Genomic DNA, 23,763 nt, shown 5'->3' with positions numbered 1-23,763 from the left:
AACAACATCTTAGACCTGCACTTCTACAAGGGTTGTAGAATTTTAAATGTAAAACTAATAATGTAGGCACCTGTGCTAAAACACAAAACAAACAAAAGTGCTAGGCCACAAATGTATTAGTAACTCCTATTACATGACCTTTAACCCTTTTTGTGTTCACTGTTATTATTAATCTTTTTTTGAGGCTCGCTATTACGATGAAATAAAATCAAACTTTACAAGACTAAGTCATAATATCATGAGAATAAAGTTGTAGATTTACAAGAATAAAGTCATAATGTAGCAAAGTAAAAAATAATTTAGAGGCTGAACAAAGTCAAGTTGTCAAAGATTGCAGATTTGTTGCTATGTAATGCTAACTCTAAAAGGCTTATGCTAATCAGTGTGGCTAAGCTAGTTTAATGGCATGGTAGCCTGTATGCTTACTAGCTTTTATTCGTAGAGAAGATTGAAGCAAGGCGTCTGGACTTGTAGAGTTTTCTAGAAGACGTTTCGCTGCTCATCCAAGCAGCTTCATCAGTTCTAACTGTTTGGTGGGGAAACATGGTTTATATGTGGTTACAGACCTCAGTGGGTGGGTCTGGGTAAAACTTAAAAAACTTACAAACAATAGCACTAAATGTTTCCATACTTACCTGTGATGTTCTGGCTGACTGGGCCAGGTGAGTCTAACGACTGGCTAACGACTATGAAACTGCCGGAGGGGGACTGATTGACAGCCCTTTGTTCTTACTGTGAGTATGTGCAAACTTCCTGGGAATGGATGGAATCACTGCATTGTATGTGGTAGAAAGATGATGTCTGAGGCCACCACCTCTGTTAAGGGAAGGTTTTTCCAGCTTAACATAGATGGCTTCCTTGACTCCTCTTTCATACCACCTTTCCTCCCTGTCTAAAATGTGAACGTTGTTGTCCTCAAAGGAGTGTCCTTTGTCTTTGAGGTGGAGGTGAACAGCTGAGTCTTGTCCTGAGGAGGTGGCTCTCCTGTGCTGAGCCATTCTTCTGTGGAGTGGTTGTTTAGTTTCTCCAATGTACAGATCAGAGCATTCCTCACTGCACTGGACTGCATATATCACATTGCTGTGTTTCTCCCTGGGAATCTTATCCTTCGGGTGAACCAGTCTCTGTCTCAGTGTTGTCATCGGTTTGAAATGGACCGGTATGTCATGGTTGTTGAAGATCCTGCGGAGTTTCTCTGATACTCCTGACACATATGGAATGGAGATGTTCTTTCTCCGCCTGGTGTTGTCCTTCTTCTTGTTGTTGGGGGGTCTTGTTTTTGTGGCTTTGATGAGTGCCCACTTCGGGTAGCCACATGTTTGCAGGGCCTTCCTGATGTGGTGTTGCTCCTTCTTCTTCCCCTCTGAGCTGGTGGGTACAGTTTGTGCTCTGTGCTGCAGGGTCCTGATGACTCCCAGTTTGTGTTCCAGTGGGTGGTGTGAATCAAACAACAGGTACTGGTCCGTGTGTGTGGGTTTCCTGTACACTTCCACATTGAGGCTCCTGTCCTCCTCAATATGTACTGTGCAGTTCAAGAAAGCCAGATTGTTGTCCTTGGTGTCCTCGCGAGTGAACTTGATGTTGTTATCCACTGCGTTGATGTGTTCTGTGAACCGTTCCACTTCGTTGGTCTTGATTTTGACCCAGGTGTCATCCACATATCTAAACCAGTGGGTGGGGGTGGTTCCAGGATAGGAACTCAGGGCTCTTCTCTCCACTTCTTCCATGTAGAGGTTGGCCACAATAGGAGACACAGGTGATCCCATCGCACAGCCGTGCTTCTGTCTGTAAAAGTTCCCATTGTACTGGAAATAAGTGGTGGTCAGGCAGAGGTCCAGCAGGTCACAGATGTGGTCTGGCGTTTGTGGTCTGAACACCCTCTGACCTCTCCTCCACTCTCCTTAGTCTGGATCATACTGGGTAATATCGTCTCATAATCTGTGTTAACTGTCTTCCTTGTAGTTCTGTGCCTCGCTCTCGCTCTCTGTCTTTGCAGGTCTCAAGACCTGACCTGCAGTCTCTCCTGTGCTCATCGACTTCACTAGCCCCTGCTGCTCATCCTTGCTATCAAATTACTATTCCTACTTATGGACCGACGATATATATAGATATCTATTGCAATATAATCACTGTTTCATCTTGCTGTCATGTTTGCTCTGTACTGTATCATGCTTGTATCATGTTTGCTCCTCTCTCTCTCTCTCTCTCTTCCTCCATCCTCTCTCTCTCCTCTCTCTCTCTCTCCTTCATCCTCTCTCTCTCTCTCCCTCATCCTCTCTGACTAGCAGCAGGACTGGTTCCCCCTTAAGTTGACGGGTCCTGCTCAAGGTTTCTTCCTCTTAAAGGGAGTTTTTCCTTGCCACAGTGCTCTTAGGGGGGTTCCTGTGAAGCGCTTTGAGACAATGTCTGATTGTAATATGCGCTATATAAATAAAACTGAATTGAATTGAATTGAATTGAATTGTGTGATATTAACTAGATACGTTGTGCTTCAGTCTGCAGCACACTGTCTGCGATCAAAATATTAGCTTCCAAAAACATGATTGATCTTTTGGTACAGTTAATACCTGCTCTTCTGCAGAAATGTAACCTGCACAACAGTGCACTTTAAATAAAGGTCCGAAGGCCAAATGCAACAAAAAGGGGGCCTTGTTTTTACCAGACTCAGTGTTTCCATCATCATTAGTGATTCTTTTACATCTGATATCAGCCCATGTTTATAATTTACTGATAGTCATCAGTCATTGGTGATTTTTTTGGCGGACTCTTGGTAAAGAGTCTGGAAATTTCACGTCCTCATTAAACCAGTGAGTCATGTGCTTCCTGTCATTTCTCCTGGCTAGGCTGCAGCCCTGTAGGTACAAATGACGAAGATATTCCCTGAGTAAAACCAAAATCTCAGAAAAAATAAACCCAATTTTATTTCCAGAACACAGGTAGACAATATTATACATTAATGCAAAAAAAGGACCAAAACTAATTTATTTATTTATTTTGTTTAAGAAAAACAAACAAGTTTATCCTCAAGTCAATAACAAAACAATAACAATAAAAAGAGAGCACCTGTGGTTCACTGTGTGGGAAATTAATTTGAGGGGAAGTTGCAAAAAAGGATAGAAGAAAAACTGCTTTTTATTTTTAAAAGTGAACTTAGCAATATGACATTAAAAATAGAAGTGTAGTCAAAGAGACACCCCTAAAAGAAGGAGCGGTTGGACCGTCTCCTACAGACATGTGCTCGTTTCTCTGACGGCTTCTTTAAGACTGCAGCTGAGAAACAAGTCCAGGCATTAACAGACTTCCGCGGACCTGCGCAGACTTTTTTCACTAATACCGAAAAACTACAGACTGACAAAGTTTACGGAGAGTTGATAAGAAGCAGAAGGCAAATATTGCACACACACTGAAGCCTTAAAGAAACTAAGCACCCGTTCACATGGGAGAAAGTCAGTCCAGCTAGAGTAGGATTGAATCCGGATATCCTTTATGCATTCAGACCTATTTTCAAATCTGGCTATCACACACACATGTCCTTCTTTGTTGTCCTCCAAACCACTAGGTGGCGCCTCATAATATACAGAGTCCATTCAGGCCGCAGTAGGACTGTGTGTGCATGCATTTTGTTTTTTTTGTCCCATGTTGTTTGGTCTTTCATTTTTCCGGTTCAAAAAGCAGTTTATTCCTTTGTAGCCCTGTCGAAAATAAACTCGGGGCAAAGCTGTCGTAGTTCGACGGTTGTTTACATATGGCTTTTGTACGTGACCCGGACACTGTCCCCGTGAACAGGAAGTATGATGTCGCTAACAGGATTCACTAGCTGCATTTGCGTTCAGACCTGAGACAGATATAAGCCAATCATGCTAGATCCACCACTGAGAGGTGGATTGAAATCAATCCAGATATATCCAGATTCACATTGTTCAGACTCAGAAAAAAACTTGGAAAAAAATCTGGATATATCCAGTCACGACCCGAAACCTGCTGTAGCCAGATTGATTTCCCCAGTGTGAACGGGGTCTAAAAGTGACTGTCAAACAGACAGACAGACAGATGCCTAACAGATTGATGAAGCCACTGCATGTCTGAAAGGGGTTTAACGGGACATCTTTAGCCTAAATAATAGATTCTGTCCCACAACAGATTTGATCTAATATCACTGAGTCTACCTTTATGAATCCACAGTTTTGCTGGTACACCTTCTCAATCCTCTTTGCTAAACCACAGCAGTCCCTCTGATCTGCCTCCATCCTAACTCAGCCTGAAGATCTCAAAAGTATCTGGCTTCTTCTCCTTCAGAGGCCGTGGCAGAACTTCACCCTGTCCCCCATCCTCCGTCACGACCTCCTGCGCCTCGTTTTCGGACCCTCCTTGTGCCCCCTGCCCCGTGTCTGTATCGGTCCCTTCTGTTTGTTTATCCTTGGGACATTCCCCATTGTAGGTTTTGACATATTCTTCGACGCGCCAGCCCCTGAACTCCTCTGGTTCCGAGCAGATCAGGCCAGTGAAAAAGACGCCAGGATGGTGTTTGAGCCAGTAGACCAGGTAGTGGATGTTGTAGTCACAGACCCATGGGTTGTTCTCCAGCGAGAGCTTCCGTAGGAAGTAGAGGTCCTCTAGCACGCCGTACTGGAAATATTGGAGGCTGTTGTTGGACAGGTCGAGTTCCCGGAGATACAGCAGGCCTGCGAACGCAGCTGAAAAGGGAGGGAAGAAGACATCCAAAGCAGATCAGATGTTGATGTCTGAATACTAAAAAAGACTCCTGATTTTTCTGAGGAAATCCCAGGAAATAGTCCCTACCTGAGAAAGAATCTAAATCTAACACTCGATTTACTACTGACATCTTTGCTAGGTTCCAGACACTGTTAGTGGCCTGCTTTACTAATGTGTGTGTGTGTGTGTGTGAATTTTGAGTGGGAGTAATGGGACAGCAGAGACTGTTTCACGCTGTCCGCTAGCCTTTGGCCCAGCTTTGATCTTTACAGAGCGGAAACAGTGGAAGGGAGGAAAATGGGAGGTGGAGGCAGAGAAAAAAAAGGAGGAAGAGGAGAAGGAAGTGTATGGAACATGGAAGTCACTGAAATATGACTTAAAAATGGACACTAAGGACTGACTTTCCTCTGATGACCATTTACATAAATGGTTAAATCATTTAACTGTGCAGACAGCAGGGTGAAGAGGAGTAGCATGGGGGTGGGGACCTGAGAGATCTCACCGTACCTCCACCAGCTCTGCTGCTGCTGTGTGTGAAGTCACTGTGACCGCATGAGGACCCTCTGTGGTCCGTTTTTTTAAAGCAACCTTTTCACACCAGATGATAACAGCCACACCAGGGGTGTGGTTACAATCAGCATTCAGACCTCGGTCAAAGGACTCACAAGATATGACATGAATAACTTCTGCAGCTTTCGCCCATCCATGATACCTATTTAGTATTTAGAAAATTTACTATTCTCCATTCGTGGAACATTAAAACTAACCTCTGGGTACTAAATAAACTAAATTCATATTTAAACCTGTTATTTGTCAGAGATAAACAAAAATATCTGGCTTTTGCATCAATTGAAAGATCCAGGATTTGTTAATCCAGATTATTTGTTTCTACAAACCCATGTAATTGTTTGGTCATTGTTGATGCTATGATGTCATACAATGTTTTTATACTGTAGGTTTATGTTGCTATGACAACCAATCCAACTGGGTCAGGATTACATGACTGCGTCAACAGTTTAATCCAGCTAAAATGTCGATCCACATCCACAGATTATGCATACATTTCAAGGGACAGTTTTGTGTTACCTGTTTCTATATAGTTCAGGTTGTTGCTGCTAAGATTGAGCAGCTTGAGGTCTTTGGACAGCACAAACTGTTTGGGCCTGAGATGTTTGATGTTGTTGTTGGACAGATCCATCTTCACGATGTCAGATGGCAGGTCAGAAGGGATGTGAGTCAAATCTGCAGAGGGGAGAAAGTCAAGAGAAACACAACGTCTTGAGATTCTTCATGTGTACATGGTCTGAGGCAGATGTGCAACAACAAATGAAGAGACTGCAAAGAGCCAGATTCAGCAGAGGAAACCCAATCTGTCTGCATCTGTATATGTTTTCAAGATGTTTTGTGAGTTGTGGAAAATATTTTATATTTTCAAGATGGAATCGAGGTCGACAGTATGTATAACAGTGTTTCATTTATGTGCCAAGGGGGAGGTTTTTTTTATTTTTTTCCTCTTGTCCGGCCTCACACAGTCACATTTGTGTATTTAATGCATGAAGCAGTGATTTCCGTGTAATCTGATGGCGATAGCAGAGTCTCTGGAGTTTTAAATCAAAGTCCAATGCTGAGCTGCTTTTTTTTTTTACAAAGGTGGAAGCAGTTAAAATGAACAATAAACAGATCATGTCCATATAGATCAGTCAACTGTATACCATCATGCTAACTACATAGCTTGGTACAACTTGGGCATGATGGTGTGCAGTTTTTGCCAACTTTCTGGGGAAAAAGCAAGCATAGGCACTGATTCCATGGGTGCTTTGGGGTCGGAGCACCCACGTGTGCCAGCCTACACTTGTCATTGAGTTGCTAATGATCACTCCCCCCTGCTACTTATCAACACATTGCATTGTGATGTCAGATAAGCTGCCATAAAGGCTGCTGATAAAACTTGCATAGTGGTTGGTTTAGCCAACAAAACATTTAAAATAAGGCCCAATCTTGGTGGAATATGCTGTATTTAGATTATTATATGTCTGTCCATACACCCAATGAGCACCAGCGTGAAGTGGAGTACAGATCCAGTACGTAGGTCTGTTTGAAACAGTAGGTGGCCCCTGCAACCATGATCATCAACATGCTTGATTGTTTCTGAAGCAAAAATGGTTGCAGATGACAGGAAACATAAGACCTGAGTGCTGGCTGAGACATAATCAGATGTGTTTTTGTAGATTAAAAAAAACTGTGCATGAAATACATGTGGTGGAGCATCAATACTAGTTTCCTGCATGTATTTATGTACACAGTCTGCATAATGTGCTCAGAAGAATGCTTATGGACAGTTTTATAGTGCAGATGTTCCTATCTTTATTCTTTACTGCCGCAGATGTTGCAGCCAATTATCACGAAGGCACGGTGCCATAAATCATCATTGACTTTAATTGCAATGCACACACACACACACAGTTTTAGCATGCACACAGATGGCACAGGAAATGTCATGATCATTGTTATGTGATGTGGATGTGGATGTGCAGACATGTACAGAGACGTGGATCAGACAGAGTTTGGAAGCTATCGGTCTGAGAACTTTCTCCTCTGAGAGGGAAGAGAATCCCAGCTGGTCTTTAGGTGTTCATGTGTCTGCAACAAACAAAAAGCTGGGAAAATCCTATCAGACTCGAACATCGAATTCCCAGGCTCCCTTGTGAGAAATCAGACTTTCAAACTTTGAGCCAAAAAACCAAATCCTCTCTGTGCATGAAAGACACATCTGGGGCTGTACAGTCAATGAGGGTAATCTCAGACACTTGTGTATTCACCGGTGACAGTACTTTGGATAAGACGACAGAAATGATCTTACTTTTTAGCTCTTTTTCAGGAAAGTCCAGCATTTAATGTTAAAGATAATGAGTTAAAATGTGAAGATATTGTTATAAATCCCTTGTTTAGTGGTGTTGGTTTTCATTGTATGGTAGTTATTTTGGTGCTGATTCCTGGCTTTTGGCTTTGATTCCTCTTTTATTTTGAAGTTCCCTGTTTCCTTGTATCTTTTGGTTTGTTTTACTTTGTGTTCCCTCCATTTTTGATTGCCTACCCCGCCCTGATTGTGTTCACCTGTGTCCTGTTCACCTTGTGCATTTAAGTCTTGTGTTCCCCTTTGTCTTTGTCAATTCGTCTGTGTTGCTACTGGTGTGTCTGTGTCCCACCTTTGTTTTCACTTTGTTAAAGTTATTAGTCTGTATAAGTTTGTCTACCTTAAACTGAACTACATACTAGATATACCTCCATCAAATGGCTGGCTTAATGATGAGAGAGGCAGAAGGAGAGAGAACATGTCAGGGAAGTCATTCATAAGTGGGTTTGGACTGAGCCTTTGCTCAATCTGCTGGAGTCATTATTCTAGTGAACATCTGTCCCTTTAAAAAGCTCTTCCATTGTGGAAATCCAAGTTTTTAGTTCAGTGTTATAAAAGGTCTACTACGTATAACTTGGTGGTCACATGTAGACTGTATATAAATATAGGTGACAAGACCATGGCCAAAGCATCTTGAATGCCCCCTGACTGCAGTACAGGCTTGTTAGGCATCAAATACAGCAGCCAAGCTATGCCAAAAGTTAAGGGTGGATGGGTGTTTGGGCGGAACAGCCATATAAAACACCACATTTGGTCAATATATACATCCACCAGATACCATACATGGCTATGCTAATGCTAACAGAACATATGGACATGTTGCCCTATGTCATCCAAGCAAAGGACAACACTCTGATGAGACCCCGTTCACACTAGGGAAATCAATCCGGCTAGAGCAGGATTCGGACCATATCTGGATACATCCAGATTTTTTCTGAGTCTGAACAATGCGGATTGATTTCAATCCACCTCTCGGAGGTTGATCTAGCCGGATTGGCTTAGATCTGGCTCAGGTCTGAACGCAAATGCGGTTAGCGAATCCCACTAGCTATGTCATACTTCCAGTGTCCGGGTCACGTACAAAAGCTGTATGTAAACAACAATCGAACTACGTCAGCTTTGTCCCGAGTTTATTTTTCAATATTTTTTTGAATTTGGAATAAACTGCTTTTTGAACTAAAAAAAAAAACAAAAGAACGAGCGACACGGGAAAAAAAAAAAAAAAAAACACGACGCATGCGTGCACGCTGTCATACTGTGGCATGGACAGACTCTGTACATTAAGAGCCGCCACCTAGCAGTTTGGAGGACAACAACCAAGCCGGGTTAAGCTGAATACCTGTGTGTGATAGCCAGATTGGAAAATAGGTCTGAACGTATCCAGTTTAAAGGCTATCCAGATTCAGTCCTACTCTAGCTGGATTGATTTTCTCCAGTGTTAACAGGGCCTGAATAAGGAGGTAGGATACGGATAGTGGTGGACTGTCGTTCTGGAGTCAATGGTTCAAGTCCCTCTGACACCATGTGCTGTTTTGTTTTCACCTGTGGTTAAGTTTAGTTTTTAATCACGGCAAAATTACGCAACTTTTTTTACAATGAAAACCACTCCAGCAGCCCCCATTTTCGGCTGTCATTACTGCCTGCAGAGATGCATAGGGATGCGTTCTTTATGCGGTCTTGAATGATTTTGCAGCCGCTCAGTGGTGGTTCCACTATTCCCAGCAGTATTTATATAGTTTGAATGATTTGAGCAGGATTGCAGATGATTTAATTCTACACATCCCACTTTTAGAGTTCAGCACTGCTGATGATTTACAGGTCTCATTCCTTCACCTTTATATTCCATGAAATGGCCTGCAGCAGTGCATTTACAGTCACATTTGCAGAGTGTGAAATACACACCTTCTTCTGTGGTGAATCTATGAGGAGCAGGTGCTGCAATACGTTTTATTTTGTTTAGACAGCAGAAAAGGAAGAAGTAAATTTTTTACAGTGCTGACAGGATCACTCTGGGGTCAGTTTTTTTTCCTTCTGCACACTAAAGCGGAGAAAAGATTTTTTAGAGGCGAAGTAAAGTAGTTTATATTTAGCAGGGGACTTCCTTAACGGCAAGTCAGTTTAGTTTAGGTTTATGCAGTCAGCTTTGGTGTAAAATAGATTTAATAGAGTAAAGATGCTGTAAAGATAGGTAAGATGCTGAGAGGAGGTCAATTTTTCAACAGATTTGGACTCAAAGTGGCCATTTTAGAAGTCTCTAATGTGGTCCGTAGCAGGAAAGATGACACTGAGCTCCTCAGGGTGCTGAAACAGGTGCTACACTAGTCCTATAATGGCCTCTCTAATAACTGTGTTATTTTTATCAATCCTATAAGACAATCGCATGGCACACTATGTGACATGAAGCAGCTGTCACACTGTGAGACAGTAATCCTAAATTTCTGACACCGCTAGAATTTTATCTCAGCTCATCTTTGGTCGCAAGACACTGACAACAGCTGTCGTGAAGCCTGTCTCAGTGCGACATAAGACCACCAATTTAGAGCCACGACCAAAGATATCTCCATGACTCTCCTACGATGGTCGTCTTTCGTCTGGGACAGCCAATAATCACACAGTGTAAACCAGCCATAACACACAAACATATCAATCAAGCTTCAAACTCCATCGTCAGGAGCAAAGATGGATGTTTGACTGATCTTGATGTCAGTGATGGGGTCGTTCCTTACAAACACAATCTATTTTCTGCCTTAGTGCTACAACAGTTTTATATTATTACAGAAAGAGCTGAATCCTGTTGTCAGTACAGACCGACGTTTGTGGCTGACTATCTGCCCAATCTCTGTGATCCAGAAAGTCCAGGCAAAACATGACATAATATCATGGGGCGTGTGTGCAGTCTGCGCCCCACATATATACAGTACATGACTCACCATGCCGCAACCTACTCAAATGACCTGATGGGATTTATGTTACTTCTGAAACCTATGATTTATGATGAGTGCAGACCAGATTCTAGGAACCAGGGACAAAACAAGCCTATAGACGGTTTCTGAGCAACAACATGAGTGGCACATTTTTTGGATATGATCCCTAAGAAGCTGTACATCTTTTACTGAAATAAATATTCCCATATCAACTCTAACCACAGTGTGCATCATTGCTCTCCAGTGAGAGCCATGTGGAGACAGAAATCTGTGGTGGTTCAAAGGCACAGATATCGGAGTATGTTTCCACTCTGCTCTGGCTTTTCTATTTCTGAAAAAAAAACAGCAACTGCAGTCCTAAACTGTTATAAAGCTCAAAGATACACACCAGGCTGTGTATAAATTGCAATGGGACACCTGATCAAAGCCTGCTGTCATTTTGGGATTTTTTTGATTTTCTTTTTTTTTTTTTCTTGTCCTTTTTGGTATATTTCTTTGACAAAGCACATATTAGTAAAGAGAAATCCAAAACTTGCTTCCATTGTCTTTTTTAATCTATGGTAGTGTTTTCCTAGGCAGATCCTTGTTTGTTTGTGTTACGCATTTGTCTGCGTGCAAACTAGGGATGTCCCGATCTAATCATGTGATTGAAAACCAGGCCCGATTACATGGTTTCAGACTCGATCGGAATCGGACATTACCTCCCGATCAGGACTCGGATATATATGTATTAGGGCTGTCAACGATAACAGATTAATCCAGCATAGTGCTGCACAGGCTGGCTCTCTGGCTTGTAGTGTAGGGGTGTGATTGTTGGTTTAGGTGCGAGAGGTCCTGGGTTTGAGACTGGGATTAGGCGGTTGCGTTGTGAAAGTTAACAGTTTGAACGGAAGCATTTAGAATTTGTGCGATTTGGGCAAAGGGGCAGTTGATGCGGTAAGCGCTGTCGACATACACACACACACACACACACACACAGGTTTGCACAATTAATTTTAGCAACATTTACATGCCCTGTGAAAGTGCGAAGGCGCAGGACATCACAACAAGATAGCCCAAATTAGCGCAATGAGTGACCTGCCATTCACCTTTGTAGAGAATTCTAAAAGTATTGGATCAGAACTCAGTATCAGCAGATACTCGAGATCAAATGGTATCATACTATGTGCAACAAAGAGAAAGAAGATTAATGAAAGTGACTGTGTGCTGTAGTGAGTTGGGCAAACCGAACTTTCTTGGTTATGTTGAGAAGAAGATCAACTACAAGGCAAAAATCTCCCGCTCTGAAACGAACTTCTCCGCCATTTTTCATGGCAACTTATTCATGTGACCCAAAGAGACAGTTTGATGACGTCATTTTTCCCTATGCATTGCTGTTTAAATAACTTGAAGCCAAAACATGAAGGCGACAGTGGTTCATGCATTGAAAGCACAAACATTAAAAAGTCACACATACACTGTGCTACATCAAATGTAGCATTATATGTGTATGTTTAGACAGAGAGAGCTCTTGGCCTGAGACAATATTGCAAATCAAAGCAAATCAAGTTGTGTTTGTGTATTAAGTGAACCTCAAAGCTATCATATCACTGCATACCTGACTGTCTGTGTAAGTGTTCAAACTGTCAAACCAACAAAAGCATAATGATCTGCTCTACCTGTGATCAAATTTCACACCTAATACAACCACTGCGGCTAATGAAAGCAACTAACTGCTAACAACTCAAAGAAAAAAGAGCAAAAGCCATGTATTAGATGTCATGTGCAGCAGCTGCAGTGCATTAAGCAGCATCCAGACACATCACATCCAGTTTTTATGGTGAAAGAAAGAGGAAGGATGGAGGGGAGTTATTACTGGATGTGGAGAGATGGATGGGCGAAAAACAGGGAAACCTTCTAATGGTTCAGATAAAGAATTGATTCAAAAAGTTCTACAGTAGAAAAAAAATAATTTGGAAAATATGCAAAAAGCTTCCTCCAGCATTGACACAACACAAACGCTGCATTGTGTGGTTTTGGCTTGTCAATGTCCTATGAAAGATGGCTTTCTCTTAAGGGTATAAGCCATCCATTTATACACATGTGATGTGTTCGAGTGCTCATTTGTAATGTGGGAATTCCCTCAGGCTGAAACAATCTTTCAGTTTAATGTGCTGAGTTCAAAAGAGAGACAAAAGAGAACCAATCTGAACAAATTCAGACATTCAGTCAAGTCACTGAGGCAGCAGCTTAAGCAGGGAAACCCAGACCTTCATTTCCCAATGATCCCCGAGAGATATAATCCCTCCACTGCAGCCTGGGTCTGCCCCAGGACCTCCTCCTGGTTGGACATGCTTGTAACATCTTACCAAATATATACCAAATATAATATCAAATTCAATTCTCTCACCTTTGTTTCGGCAGTCCAGCAGTGGGTTGGGAACCAAATAGGTGTGGCACATGGACACCGCCTCTGACCTCTCTTTTTTCGGTGGAGGTCTTGGTCGCGCTTCCTTCTCACCTTCCCACCGACTGTTGTCCACACACAAAGAGTCCACGTTCAGCTTCTTTAGCTTCAGACCCCTCCATGAATCCGGCTCTGCACACTTAGCGTAGTTACCCAGGTTGCGGTTGCTAGGCACCTGGAGGGTCCTGACCAGGCTGTCCAATGTACAGTGGCAGTTCCAGGGGTTGTCATAGAGACGGAGGTAGGTAAGGCGTTTCATAGGAAGCAGGATTTCCTCGGTGGCTGTTTTCAGCTGGTTGTGCTGGAGGAGCAGGGTGGTGAGTTTGGTGAGACCAGAGAAGGCGCCGTCCTCTACCATGACAATTTCGTTCTGCTGGAGATCTAAGCTCTTCAGCTGGGTGAACTGGGCGAACATGTTGTCCCTCAAAACCTGAAAGGGTTGAGAATGTTCGTTTGAGGGATCAGCAGCAAGTACAACACTACATCCTAGAATATTGAAACTGGCAATGTTTCTGCAAAATTGTTAATGCAGCTAATGAATGTAGCTAATTACATTCTGGAGAAGGTATTGCAACATTTTCATATATCCAAAAACCTTGTTGCATGCATCTCTACTTCAGACTAGCAATCAGTTTGCTTAACGTAAACAGGCAGGAGGGCTATGTGTATTGCAAGCTGCACTAAAAACCCCAAATGTCCAATCGGATATATGACATCCTTTCAGCTGGAAACAACTATAAGTACAGTGTAATCATTTGCACTGTATTTTTTAAACATTCAAATGCTACATAAAGTTGTGCTGCTATAAATATCAATCCACTTTGTTCATCTGTTCCTCTCTAACTAATATTCTATTGATCTTTTTGATCAGTCTAATTGATCTTTATTTGTTGACCTCTTGGCACAGAGTTTTTCCTCTTGGTTCTTTCAGCACCTGTGACACACATCGTGAAAATCCTGCAAAACAAGCTAACACACACACAAGCACAGCCGAAAGGTCTGTTTTTGATCTCGGACCCAAATAAATGGTGCACAGATGCTCCTGGTATCAACAATTTTGCTGGGTTTACATTCAGAGAAAGACACTTGAGACACTTGGCTTTCAGATAAATGATGCAAAAACTCCATTTGTTACACAACACTGGGTCTAAACTGCAGCAGGTACTGTAAGAGTTTAGCAGAAATAAAACTGTGAATACCCGAAATTTATTCCTCGCCAGCAGTAGGTGTTGAATATCTTTGGGCCAGTCCTGCATCACATTGGAAAGCTGCCTGTCCTGGCAGTCCAGGTACTTCTCCCCCGCCTCTATGTACTCCTTACACTCCTGAGTTTGACGCCTAGTTATGCCGGCCTTGACTCTGCCCCGTGCACGACCTCCTCCAGGGCCCTTCTCCAGCCTTCGCCCTCTCCGGGGCTCAGCTGACCGGAGGAGCAGCAAGAGAAGGAGGGTGGCGAGGAGACGCATGACGGGGGAGAAGAGAGGAAGTCAGGCCTCTTAGGTCGGAAGATTGCTCCGGCGGGACACAGGGGGGCGGTCACAGCTGTGTGTATGAAGAGAAAAACAGAGGAAGAGGAAGGTTTTATACAAAAAAAATAAATAAATGAAAGTCACATTTAACCATGTTTGTGTGACACAAGTTCTACACACAAGAGACTGAATAATTATTTTGTAAAATACAGTAGGCTTTCTCCTGGTGGAGGATGCTGACAGCTAAAAAAATCAATGCTGCACATGTTGAAAGGATTAGCAGGAAAGGTAGAGTGGGGAGTGAAAACAAGAAAGAAAGAAGGGGGTTTGGACGAGAAGACAGACGTTTGTTACCTGTTAACATATCAATGTTTGAAACACATCCGGATGCTTTCTTCTTAACAAAACTCACACTTGTGTCTGTGTCAGAGAACATTCGTGTTTTGTTTTGTTTTTGGAAGCTGGAATAGTTTTTTGAACATGTGTTTCCGAACATCGGTTTGAAAAAGAAAAAGATCTGGAGTTTACTTTACGTTTGCATTCGACATAGCTATTAAATGTCCTAAAACCAACATTAGTACTGTTCCAGCAGTGCTATCCCATCTTCCAACATGATTCAATATTTTGACCTGAGACCTATCATCACCTTTAGGTTGCCAGAAAACCAATACAGACTCCAGGAAGTTACAAAAAGCAGTCATTCATCGATTAAAGGGGCAATTTGTCAAATTGTTCACATCACATATATGTTTAAAATGTTTCTAAATATCACTAAAATCAACATCCAACAGCTTTGATGTCAAAGATGCACAGAAATCTACTAGAAGGATTCACTTAGCCTGACCCGGATCTCTTGCTAGCGAAGCACCTTGTAGCTTCATATCGGCAGTAGCCAGCTAACTCCACCAGAAAGACAATAAACATCTTTATAAATGTGAAAATAATGCCTTTATATGTTTCCATTTTTTACTGCCAAATTGTTAAACTATCATCAACTACAAATGAAAATTCCAAGACTGGAAATATGCATATTTATAGCTTCATAATGGCAGTAATTGTCATTTCTTTGCTACATATCCACTTGTTCTGGAGTCACTGTGAATATGTGCATGTGCTAGTTCATGGCAAAATAAGTGAGTCATGGCTCCCTTGTGTGTTCCGAAGTAAAATGGCAATGCTCACAGGTCTGCCAAGAAACGGTGCACACACATACACAGAGACACACACACATGTGTGTGCTGACTCAGTCCAACTGTACCAAACCGCAGCCCTCTTACCGTCTTCCAGTCTAACACAGTGGAACAAGCCTGTCAATGCAGATGGTGTCGTTCCATTGTGAATACCAGACCGGGCATGTTAGCTAGCTGCAGACAGAAACAGCTGAGAATGTATCCATGTGGGACGCATTCTTTAACTGTCCGACCATCAATCAGCTCAAATCAAGCACATGTGAAGGTTCAGCTTCTTCTGCTGAAGCTGTGGCATGGAACGATACACTTCTAGCCAACTGCTACTCAAACAGAAAGTTCATGAATTCAGTCTTTATATGATTGTGCACCTTTTATATTGTTGTGCGTGTCATATACTGCAGAGCACATGTTTCTGTGTCTGACATGCATGTTTACAGAGCTGATGAGGGACATGTTTCAACACAAGGTGAACCTCGAGCCAGCACAAACTACAGACTAGACTAGACTGAGAGAGGTCTTGAGTAGACCCAGACACATGATCTCCAGTGTATATTAGTGCTTTATTTGAACAGGTTCAGGCAGTGAAAAGCGGCTATTCCAGTCAGTATAGCCTCTTTGATGCTTTCTTTGTGAATGGTCAATCAAATCTGGTTAGCTACTCACAGAAGAGAGCACCTCTAATACTTTATGCACAAAAGCAACAGTATATTTGTGGTTTGATAGTTGTGTTCCAGTCTCCTGGACCTACTGGTTTCTTAATTAACTTTGACAACAACACCAATGAGATATACAACACAAAGATTGGATGGATGTACAGTATATACTAAGCTGCAGGCACCAGTGCTATTTGGTTAGGTTTAGAAGAAGATGATGGTTTGGTTTGACGATTAAGAAAAACTTTACATATCTGCAAGGTTTTCCGCCATTTCCTTGGCAACAAAGGTTTACTTTCACTTCAAATTGCTGCCCTTACTGTTAAAGAATCTCAGATAGTGGGAGACAGGAAGTGGGTGGTGGTGGTCACCTGTCTAGGGGAGGCGACAGGAAGTATTAAGAGGCTATGTGCTCTCCCCACTCTCCCTTTGTTTCCTGACATGCTGCCACACCATGTGAGATGATGTACTCCCCTTATCCTCTGATGGATGCATTATTATGTTCATTTGAGTTAGTGGGGCATGCATGACAATATATGATTTTTTTTCCCTTTGTTTAGAAAAATAATTTTGAAATGGCTCTTGGATCCAATGTTTCAATGTGCAGTTCAAACCTCTGACAGTCTTACTGTCGTTGATTAGTGAGCGTTGGATTGTTGACCCGGGTTAGCAAATTAATACTGTTTCTGGTCTGGGCTTTGTGTAAACTAAGCTATCATATTAGCTGTTTGTTTAACAAAAAAAATTTGAGTAAACAGCGAGTGAAAACAGAACGTGGACTCGACTTCATCAAGACATTTTGTTTTGCTTCAGATTAAACAGGCTATATATTACCAGGCTATATATCACTTCCCTTTTGAACGGGTGAACTGCTGCTCGGACAGCTGTTCAGCAGGAAAGGTCCACAAACCCACTCAGGCCAAACCCATCCCTGCGGTTCACCTCATGCCCATACCAGCCCAAATTAGAACCTTTCAGTCTGGAATTATTTCCCTGTCCCCAGCTACCGCTGGTCAGTCTCTGCCAACCCAAAGTAGTGTCGAAGAACTTTGTCTCCTCCTGTCTGTAAACATCTAGCTGGAAACCCTCAAGGAGGAAGACTGTTTGTGCTGCCATTTGTCCTGAACCAGAATAAAGTTTGGGCTAGACATAAAATGTGGCAGCAAGGTGTCTCTCAGTTTTGACTCTGTGAAAATAAACCTGTCAGAATAAGCAGCAGGACCCCCCAGACTCACACTGTTACCTCTGTACGCTAAAGATAGCACGTTATAAACAGTAGTTCCGTGTTTGAACAGTTTTATCGGTTTGTTCACAGCTTAGCATGCAAACAAACTGGGAGATAATTATTAGACATGGCTGGAATTTTCAGGCAGACCACAATCTGGCAGTAAAAACCCCCTCAGAGATTTGAACTAACAGTGAGTGTGATTATTATGTCATCACTGAGCCAACACTTACTTTGTCCAAAACTGCTGAGCAAATGGAAAAAAATCAGAATTTGATCATTTGCATGAACCGTTCCTTATGGCCTTTTTAAAAAAGTGAAACTATTTACAAAGTCAAAGACAAATAAGCGACAGCAAACACTCAACACTAATGTGCTCTTAATCAAAACACTGAATAAATTATGTCTTCGGCCTGCTGTGCCTTTCTGAGAGGAGCTTGAGAGCAGTGCACGGGGACATGCACTTAATTCTCTTACAGCGTTGTTTTTAGATGAAAGCATCGACAAAAAGCTTTCAACCTATTGGCTACAACTGATTTATTTTTCGCAGCAGGCCATGCATGAGTCTCCATGAAGCCCCTGGTTAAATGAACAGTGTTTGTAGTGGCATCTCCCTACAGGGGCTTCTTTTTACACTAGCTACCTACTATATTTGTGTTTGTGCATCCAGCAGCTCAGGCATAAAATCCTCGAGTTCTGAGGTCATATTAGCAAGTAACCGCTTTACCAAAACAGTGGAGGTCATAGGGCAAATCTGTGAATGAACTGGTGCAACCACACACACACACATACTGTATAAAATAGGTTTAGTTCACATGCAGAGGTAGTGCTGCATGTGAATGAACACAAACAACACATTCTCTGTCTTTGTATGTTTTCTGAATCGTCTGTGTGGGCTCAAAAGGGTCATTTGGCCTCACCAGACCAGAGGAAACACAGACAAGGTTGGCTTCTAACACCAACAACACATGCCACCTACATCAGGAAGAGGGGTTGAGAGGAGAGAGACACTGACTCAGATTCACAGAAATACAGATGGAGGCTGCTCACCAATGTAAAAACCATATGAAAACATTGTCTCCGGCTGAAAAGGAAACCACAGGGGGAGAGAAAAGTAAGAAAAAGTCCTAAAGAGGAGATTAAAGTCAGGAGTGTAACAGAAAATATTACAGTGTCAGCTCAGGGGAACTTCCAGCTGGAAAGGAGCCGAGATTTGTTTGGTTTGTTTTGACACTGGTTTGCTTTTATTGATATTGAAACTCAGGTTTTATAATCCAAAATCCGAGTGGAGGCAAGAGACAACAACACACATATTCTGTGTAGGAGATGAAGCAAAACAACTGGTCTGACACCTTCAATGCGGTCCAAGACCGCCCAGTGCCATTGAAGAACTTGTAAAACACCTGCCCTGTTTACCTGGTTTAGGACCCTCAGACAGATCTTCCACAAAATAAAGGACTAGATTAACTGTTTCAGCAGCTCCCAGTTCCAACCGCACAGCTGCTGCCCGCAGGGGGACCTTCATGCTACAGTAACACTGTACAGACCACTGAGGATGGAAAGAGTTCAGACATCCAGAAGAAACAGCTCAGAAACACAGGGATCACTGTGTTACAGAGAAAAAGTGAGAACAAGAACACAGAGGCTATAAAAACCAGAATGAGGTTCTTCTTTTTAGCCACACCTAAAAAAATGTAAAACATCCAGCAACATGTCCCAAATGCACGAACAGGGACGGCGTCAGTCGGTCAACTCAGGCAGCTCATTACAGAAAAAAAGGAGGAACGAGCTTTTTTTTCATTTGGTGTGCCAGCAGGCCTCATAACAAGCTGACCTTACGCTGTTTTCTTTGGACTACGTTTCCCCTGTGTAAAGGTCTGTGGCTGTAACCGATCTGCCGTCAAGCTATTACAAAAAGACAGAGAGGGGTTATACAACAGTCCAGACCATGAGCATGTAGGAGAAGAGGATAGGTGCATTGACAGAGACAGACATATGCTGAGAGAACCCTCACACATCCCTGAGAGCCTAATTGAAAGCAGACATTTCTGCAGTGGAGGAAGACGCAGAAAAAAATGACACTTTGCTAAGCTCACAAAAATAAACAACAGAAGGAGAAGTTCTGATGGAAACAAGCCCAAATGTGCTGGTGTGTCCTAACGTGCACACAAAAAGACTACTGTGTAAAGATGCACCTTCACAGATGTTAGTGTGTGTACTTAGTATTTTGCAGGTTTCCTCAAACCTCCATGCACAATAAAGCACGGACTGTATATAAAGATGGACGACGCAGCTTCACCTCCACCATCCAACTGTTTTTGTAGCTTGACTGCTGATTGTGATGTTACTGAAAACATAAGTATAAAAACATTTTACCCTGCAACACAGATGACTGTAATAAAAACAAGCTAAAAAGCCATAAAGCATATCTGGTTTGAGTTTTTAATTTGGCTTTATTGGCTTTACTTTACTTGGTTTATGACCTATACTGTTGCCAGCCACTAGGGGGCAATCCAGTTATGTTGGCCACACTATTGGAGAGCTGTCATGTCATCCATCTTTATAGACAGTCTATATGTAGACTAGATTAAAGTGAAATAACACAGGTTTGACCTGAGACTGAGTGTCAACTGTTTTACAATTATTCTTTTATTTTATTTATCAGTAATCTTTTAACTGCTTCATTAGAATCAGGGAGTAAATATGCTGTCATGAGATGTTTTACAGAGCCTAAACACACACACACACACACACATACACCCTCCCACACACCCCCCCCAGTAAGTATGTTGACTGGCTTGGATTGGTGCCAGACACAAACACACACACACACACACACACACACACCAGAATTCTCCCACTTGTGCTCCTCTTTACTACAAAGGGCTCAACATTTCAACATTTAACAGCTGAAACAGCAGAAATTCCAGTGAAAGACTCTCTGCACTTTGTAATCAGAGTAAAACTTGCAAGTCAAGCACGTTTCTCTTCTTGTTTTTTTTCTTCTTCTTCAGTGTAGAATTCCAGAGTGAAACCACACGCTGCTGCTGCTCCTGCTCTGTGCTGCATTAAATTAAAGTTACACAGGGGCATATAAGCCTCAGAAACACGCCAGATACCCTGCAGCCTTGGCTCCCTCTTCAGCATTTTGTAATCATGCCCCACAAATGTTTGAGCTAATCCTGCTGTACTTCTTTTTAACAAGATAAAAACTGGCTTTGTATTCAATGAACATGAGTCACTTGGTGGGCAGAACTCCTTCCTTACAGTACAGAAAGGGTCCAAGTGGTGGAATTAACCCCTATCGCTCTGGCAGAAGCGAAGCTTGTAGCTTCGTTAATCACGGTGCGTTGCATAACAAAAGCATTATGGAATGGATGGCAGAGTGTGATGACCCACCGTAAACCTAGTCAACTTCCGTAACGTTTGTAGTCTGTAGCAGGTAAAACTACTGCTGAGCCGGAACTTCAGAGTGATGAGAAAAAAAGGTCCATGATTATTCAAATGATCACTTTTGAAATACCTGCCATTTAATCTGCAATAAATTAATCAATAGAGAATCAAAGACTTATGATGCTGCATTGACTATAATGAACACACGTTTGAGAAAAGTGGGGGCTTGTTAAGCTTTAAAAACAGGCAGAAATGATCCTTTATTGTAGATTATTATTGGTGCCAAAACATGTCTTGCATATTGGATAATGGCAGAAAAAAGAAACTTGTGGGGTTGGCTGTTGTTTCAGCTGCAGATTGCCTCATACAATGCACTTTTTGTGGGCTTTCTATGTGCAGGTTTTTAGGTCCTACCTGTGCAGGGTGAGAATCTGGCTCGGGCTCGACCACTAGGACCTGCAGATCTCCGGTTGGTCCTGCGTCCCAGGCTCCTAATCCTGTCATAGGCGCTGCATCCAAGCCAAGAAAGTCTGCCTGGCTGCCTGTAAACTTAGAGCCTGCAGTGAGGGACGACCGAGTGGCTGCGTCTCCCCCCCACCCTGTCTCGCTCTCTCTCTCCCTCCCTCTCTCTCTCTCTCTCTCTCTCTCTCTCTCTCTTTCTCTCTCTTTACTGCCTAAACTGAGTGATTGACTACTGCCTTATACAACCTGCCCCCTCCTCTCTCTCTCTCTCTCTCTCTCTCTCTGTTTCTCTCTCTTTCTTTTCACCCACTCAGCTGGATCGCACTGAGAGTGTGAAGAGCAAGAGGCTGAATCTCATAGGACGCTGTGTCTGGTTTAACGTTACACTCACACACACATGTGAAGGAGGGCTGCAACCCCTGCACCGGTCCCCTCTGTTAAAACCTCTGGACTTACCCCAAGTTATCACTATAGCCTGAGAGAAATCATCCGGGTGGCACAGAAGCAAAAACACCCCTCAGACAGCGATGTGCTCGCAGAAAACGGAGCGCCTTAGAGAGATGTACTGTAAACCTTCACAGACTCCGTCCAAAATAGCCTTGGTCCATTTCCAACATCTGCCTTTGATCGCTGCTTGCAGTGGAAGATCTCTCTCCTTTCTTATTAGGCCTTGGACGATGTTACCGTGTCCATGTTTCAGGCAGCACTTGTGGTTTCACAAGGTTTTGTAAACAGTTTACAATTTATACTAGCACAAGAGTGGAAAACCACACACCTTATAGCCACGATGCCCGTATGGTAAGGCTGGACAATCAGTCCATGTTTCAGGCCTCAGGTGGAAATACCTACTGATGATCCAGCATGTGTAGAGTTCATGTGTGTGTAATGTATTAATGCATGTGCAAAATTTGTTAGCACACTGCAAGTACATATAAACATTCATCACACAGATACAAGCAAATGAGAATTGTATGATCACATAGGATGATAACAAAGATGTCAGCAGATATTGGCTTTAAAATGAAATATTGGTGATCAGCCAATCAGATGAAAATACTAAGTTAAGAAGTTATAAAGTAATGAGCATGGTAGCATTAGCATTCAACTAAAAGCACTGCTGTGTGTAGTCTAACTAGAGCTAATAGCATGCTGGCATGGAGGTGACCGGGAATTTTCAAATAGACAAGCCACAGTGACATAACACAGCATTAATAAGGCCAATAATAAAAGGCATACAGTGTTGTGTTATGGTGCTGGAGGACACCCCTGATAATCAACACACTACTCTAATCTTCTCTTTTCTTTTCTTCTTCTCTTTTCTTCTTCCCTTCTCTTCTCCGGATCAACACTGAGTCAAACAGCTCCATATTAGGACCACCTTAGGGATTGTTTACTGTCAAACACTTCAAACGCCTTGAGGGCACTTATATCTGAACAACTCTTTTAGTAAGTAGGACAAGCTGGGATGGAGTTTTTTTTTTTATTTGGGCTATATAACCGTCAACCTTTCTGTTTAGCAGCAGCTTGTGGACAAATAAGCCGGCTCAGTGTGTTCATGCAGAACCCTCAGACCTGCGTGCCTGTGTTTGTTCATATCCAGGGATCAGAAGGCCCGTTTGTGTGCCAGGCCAGCTGGGCTGCCAGCGGGAAGATGTGCGGCTGTGCGGCTTGTTAAAATGCCTTAAATGCATTCTTTAAAGAAGGTCAACTTTTGAACTTTTGACACCTTTACAGCCTCCATATTGTGTATAAATTTCAAAATGAATCCTGGATGAAGGCAAAGTGAGTGATGATGACTATGTACATGGAAAAAGAACAATACTTAGGGCTTCCTGGGTGGTAGGAAATCCATCTAAATGTCACTGTAACTTACTCTAACTGTATGCTTTGGAGACTGGTTAGAAGTTACATAACATAAACACAACAAGGACCCTCTAATTAGGTCAAAGCTTCATTTCCTCCATCTCCAGCCTTTGCCTCTGGGAGAATATATCAGGAGTGAGACACAGTGAAGCTCCATGTGGCTGATGGTTCCTGTAGTTGAATGAGTCCTACTTTAAACAGCAACACAACACGAAAGTGACAAAAACAGAGTGAACTCACTCTTAGAGGTGGTCCTAGGCCATCTGGGAGGGACATTGTCATCAGCTAATGAGGCTCCATATAGCCAGGCCAGCATGTGTTCACAGTGTGGCTCTCATCCCATTCACTGGCATTGATATTCTTTTGTCTTCGCACTTCTAGTTCTAATGCAGTAAGTCTTGTACTTTGTTTTCTCTAAGCTCGTTTGGGACATGCTGTTTTGGCTACATTTGTGTGTTCCTTTTTTTCGTTTCTTTCTTGTGTGGGTGGTGACCAACACTAGAGCTAAGAG

At 42.5% G+C, this 23,763-nt stretch overlaps 1 protein-coding gene across 2 annotated transcripts; it reads right to left on the bottom strand.

Annotated features, from left to right (window-relative positions):
* Positions 1–3,715: 3,715 nt before the first annotated feature.
* On the bottom strand, positions 3,716–21,619 carry lrrc17 (leucine rich repeat containing 17). Of its 2 annotated transcripts, none has more exons than XM_028398702.1 (5): positions 21,342–21,619; positions 14,197–14,539; positions 12,941–13,427; positions 5,800–5,955; positions 3,716–4,694 (listed from the first exon to the last, which is right to left on the bottom strand). In XM_028398702.1, exons 2-5 carry the CDS (start codon positions 14,461–14,463, stop codon positions 4,249–4,251), a joined length of 1,356 nt encoding a protein of 451 aa, XP_028254503.1. In that variant the 5' UTR covers positions 14,464–14,539; positions 21,342–21,619; the 3' UTR covers positions 3,716–4,248. The 2 variants fall into 2 exon arrangements, with proteins under 2 accessions (XP_028254503.1, XP_028254504.1); XM_028398703.1 differs by lacking the exon at positions 21,342–21,619 and adding an exon at positions 14,821–14,949.
* Between the last annotated feature and the right edge of the window lie 2,144 nt (positions 21,620–23,763).

The sequence above is a fragment of the Parambassis ranga genome, chromosome 2 (genome assembly GCF_900634625.1).
Source record: "Parambassis ranga chromosome 2, fParRan2.1, whole genome shotgun sequence".
Taxonomy (NCBI): domain Eukaryota; kingdom Metazoa; phylum Chordata; class Actinopteri; family Ambassidae; genus Parambassis; species Parambassis ranga.
This window is presented reverse-complemented; position numbering and strand designations above follow the sequence as displayed.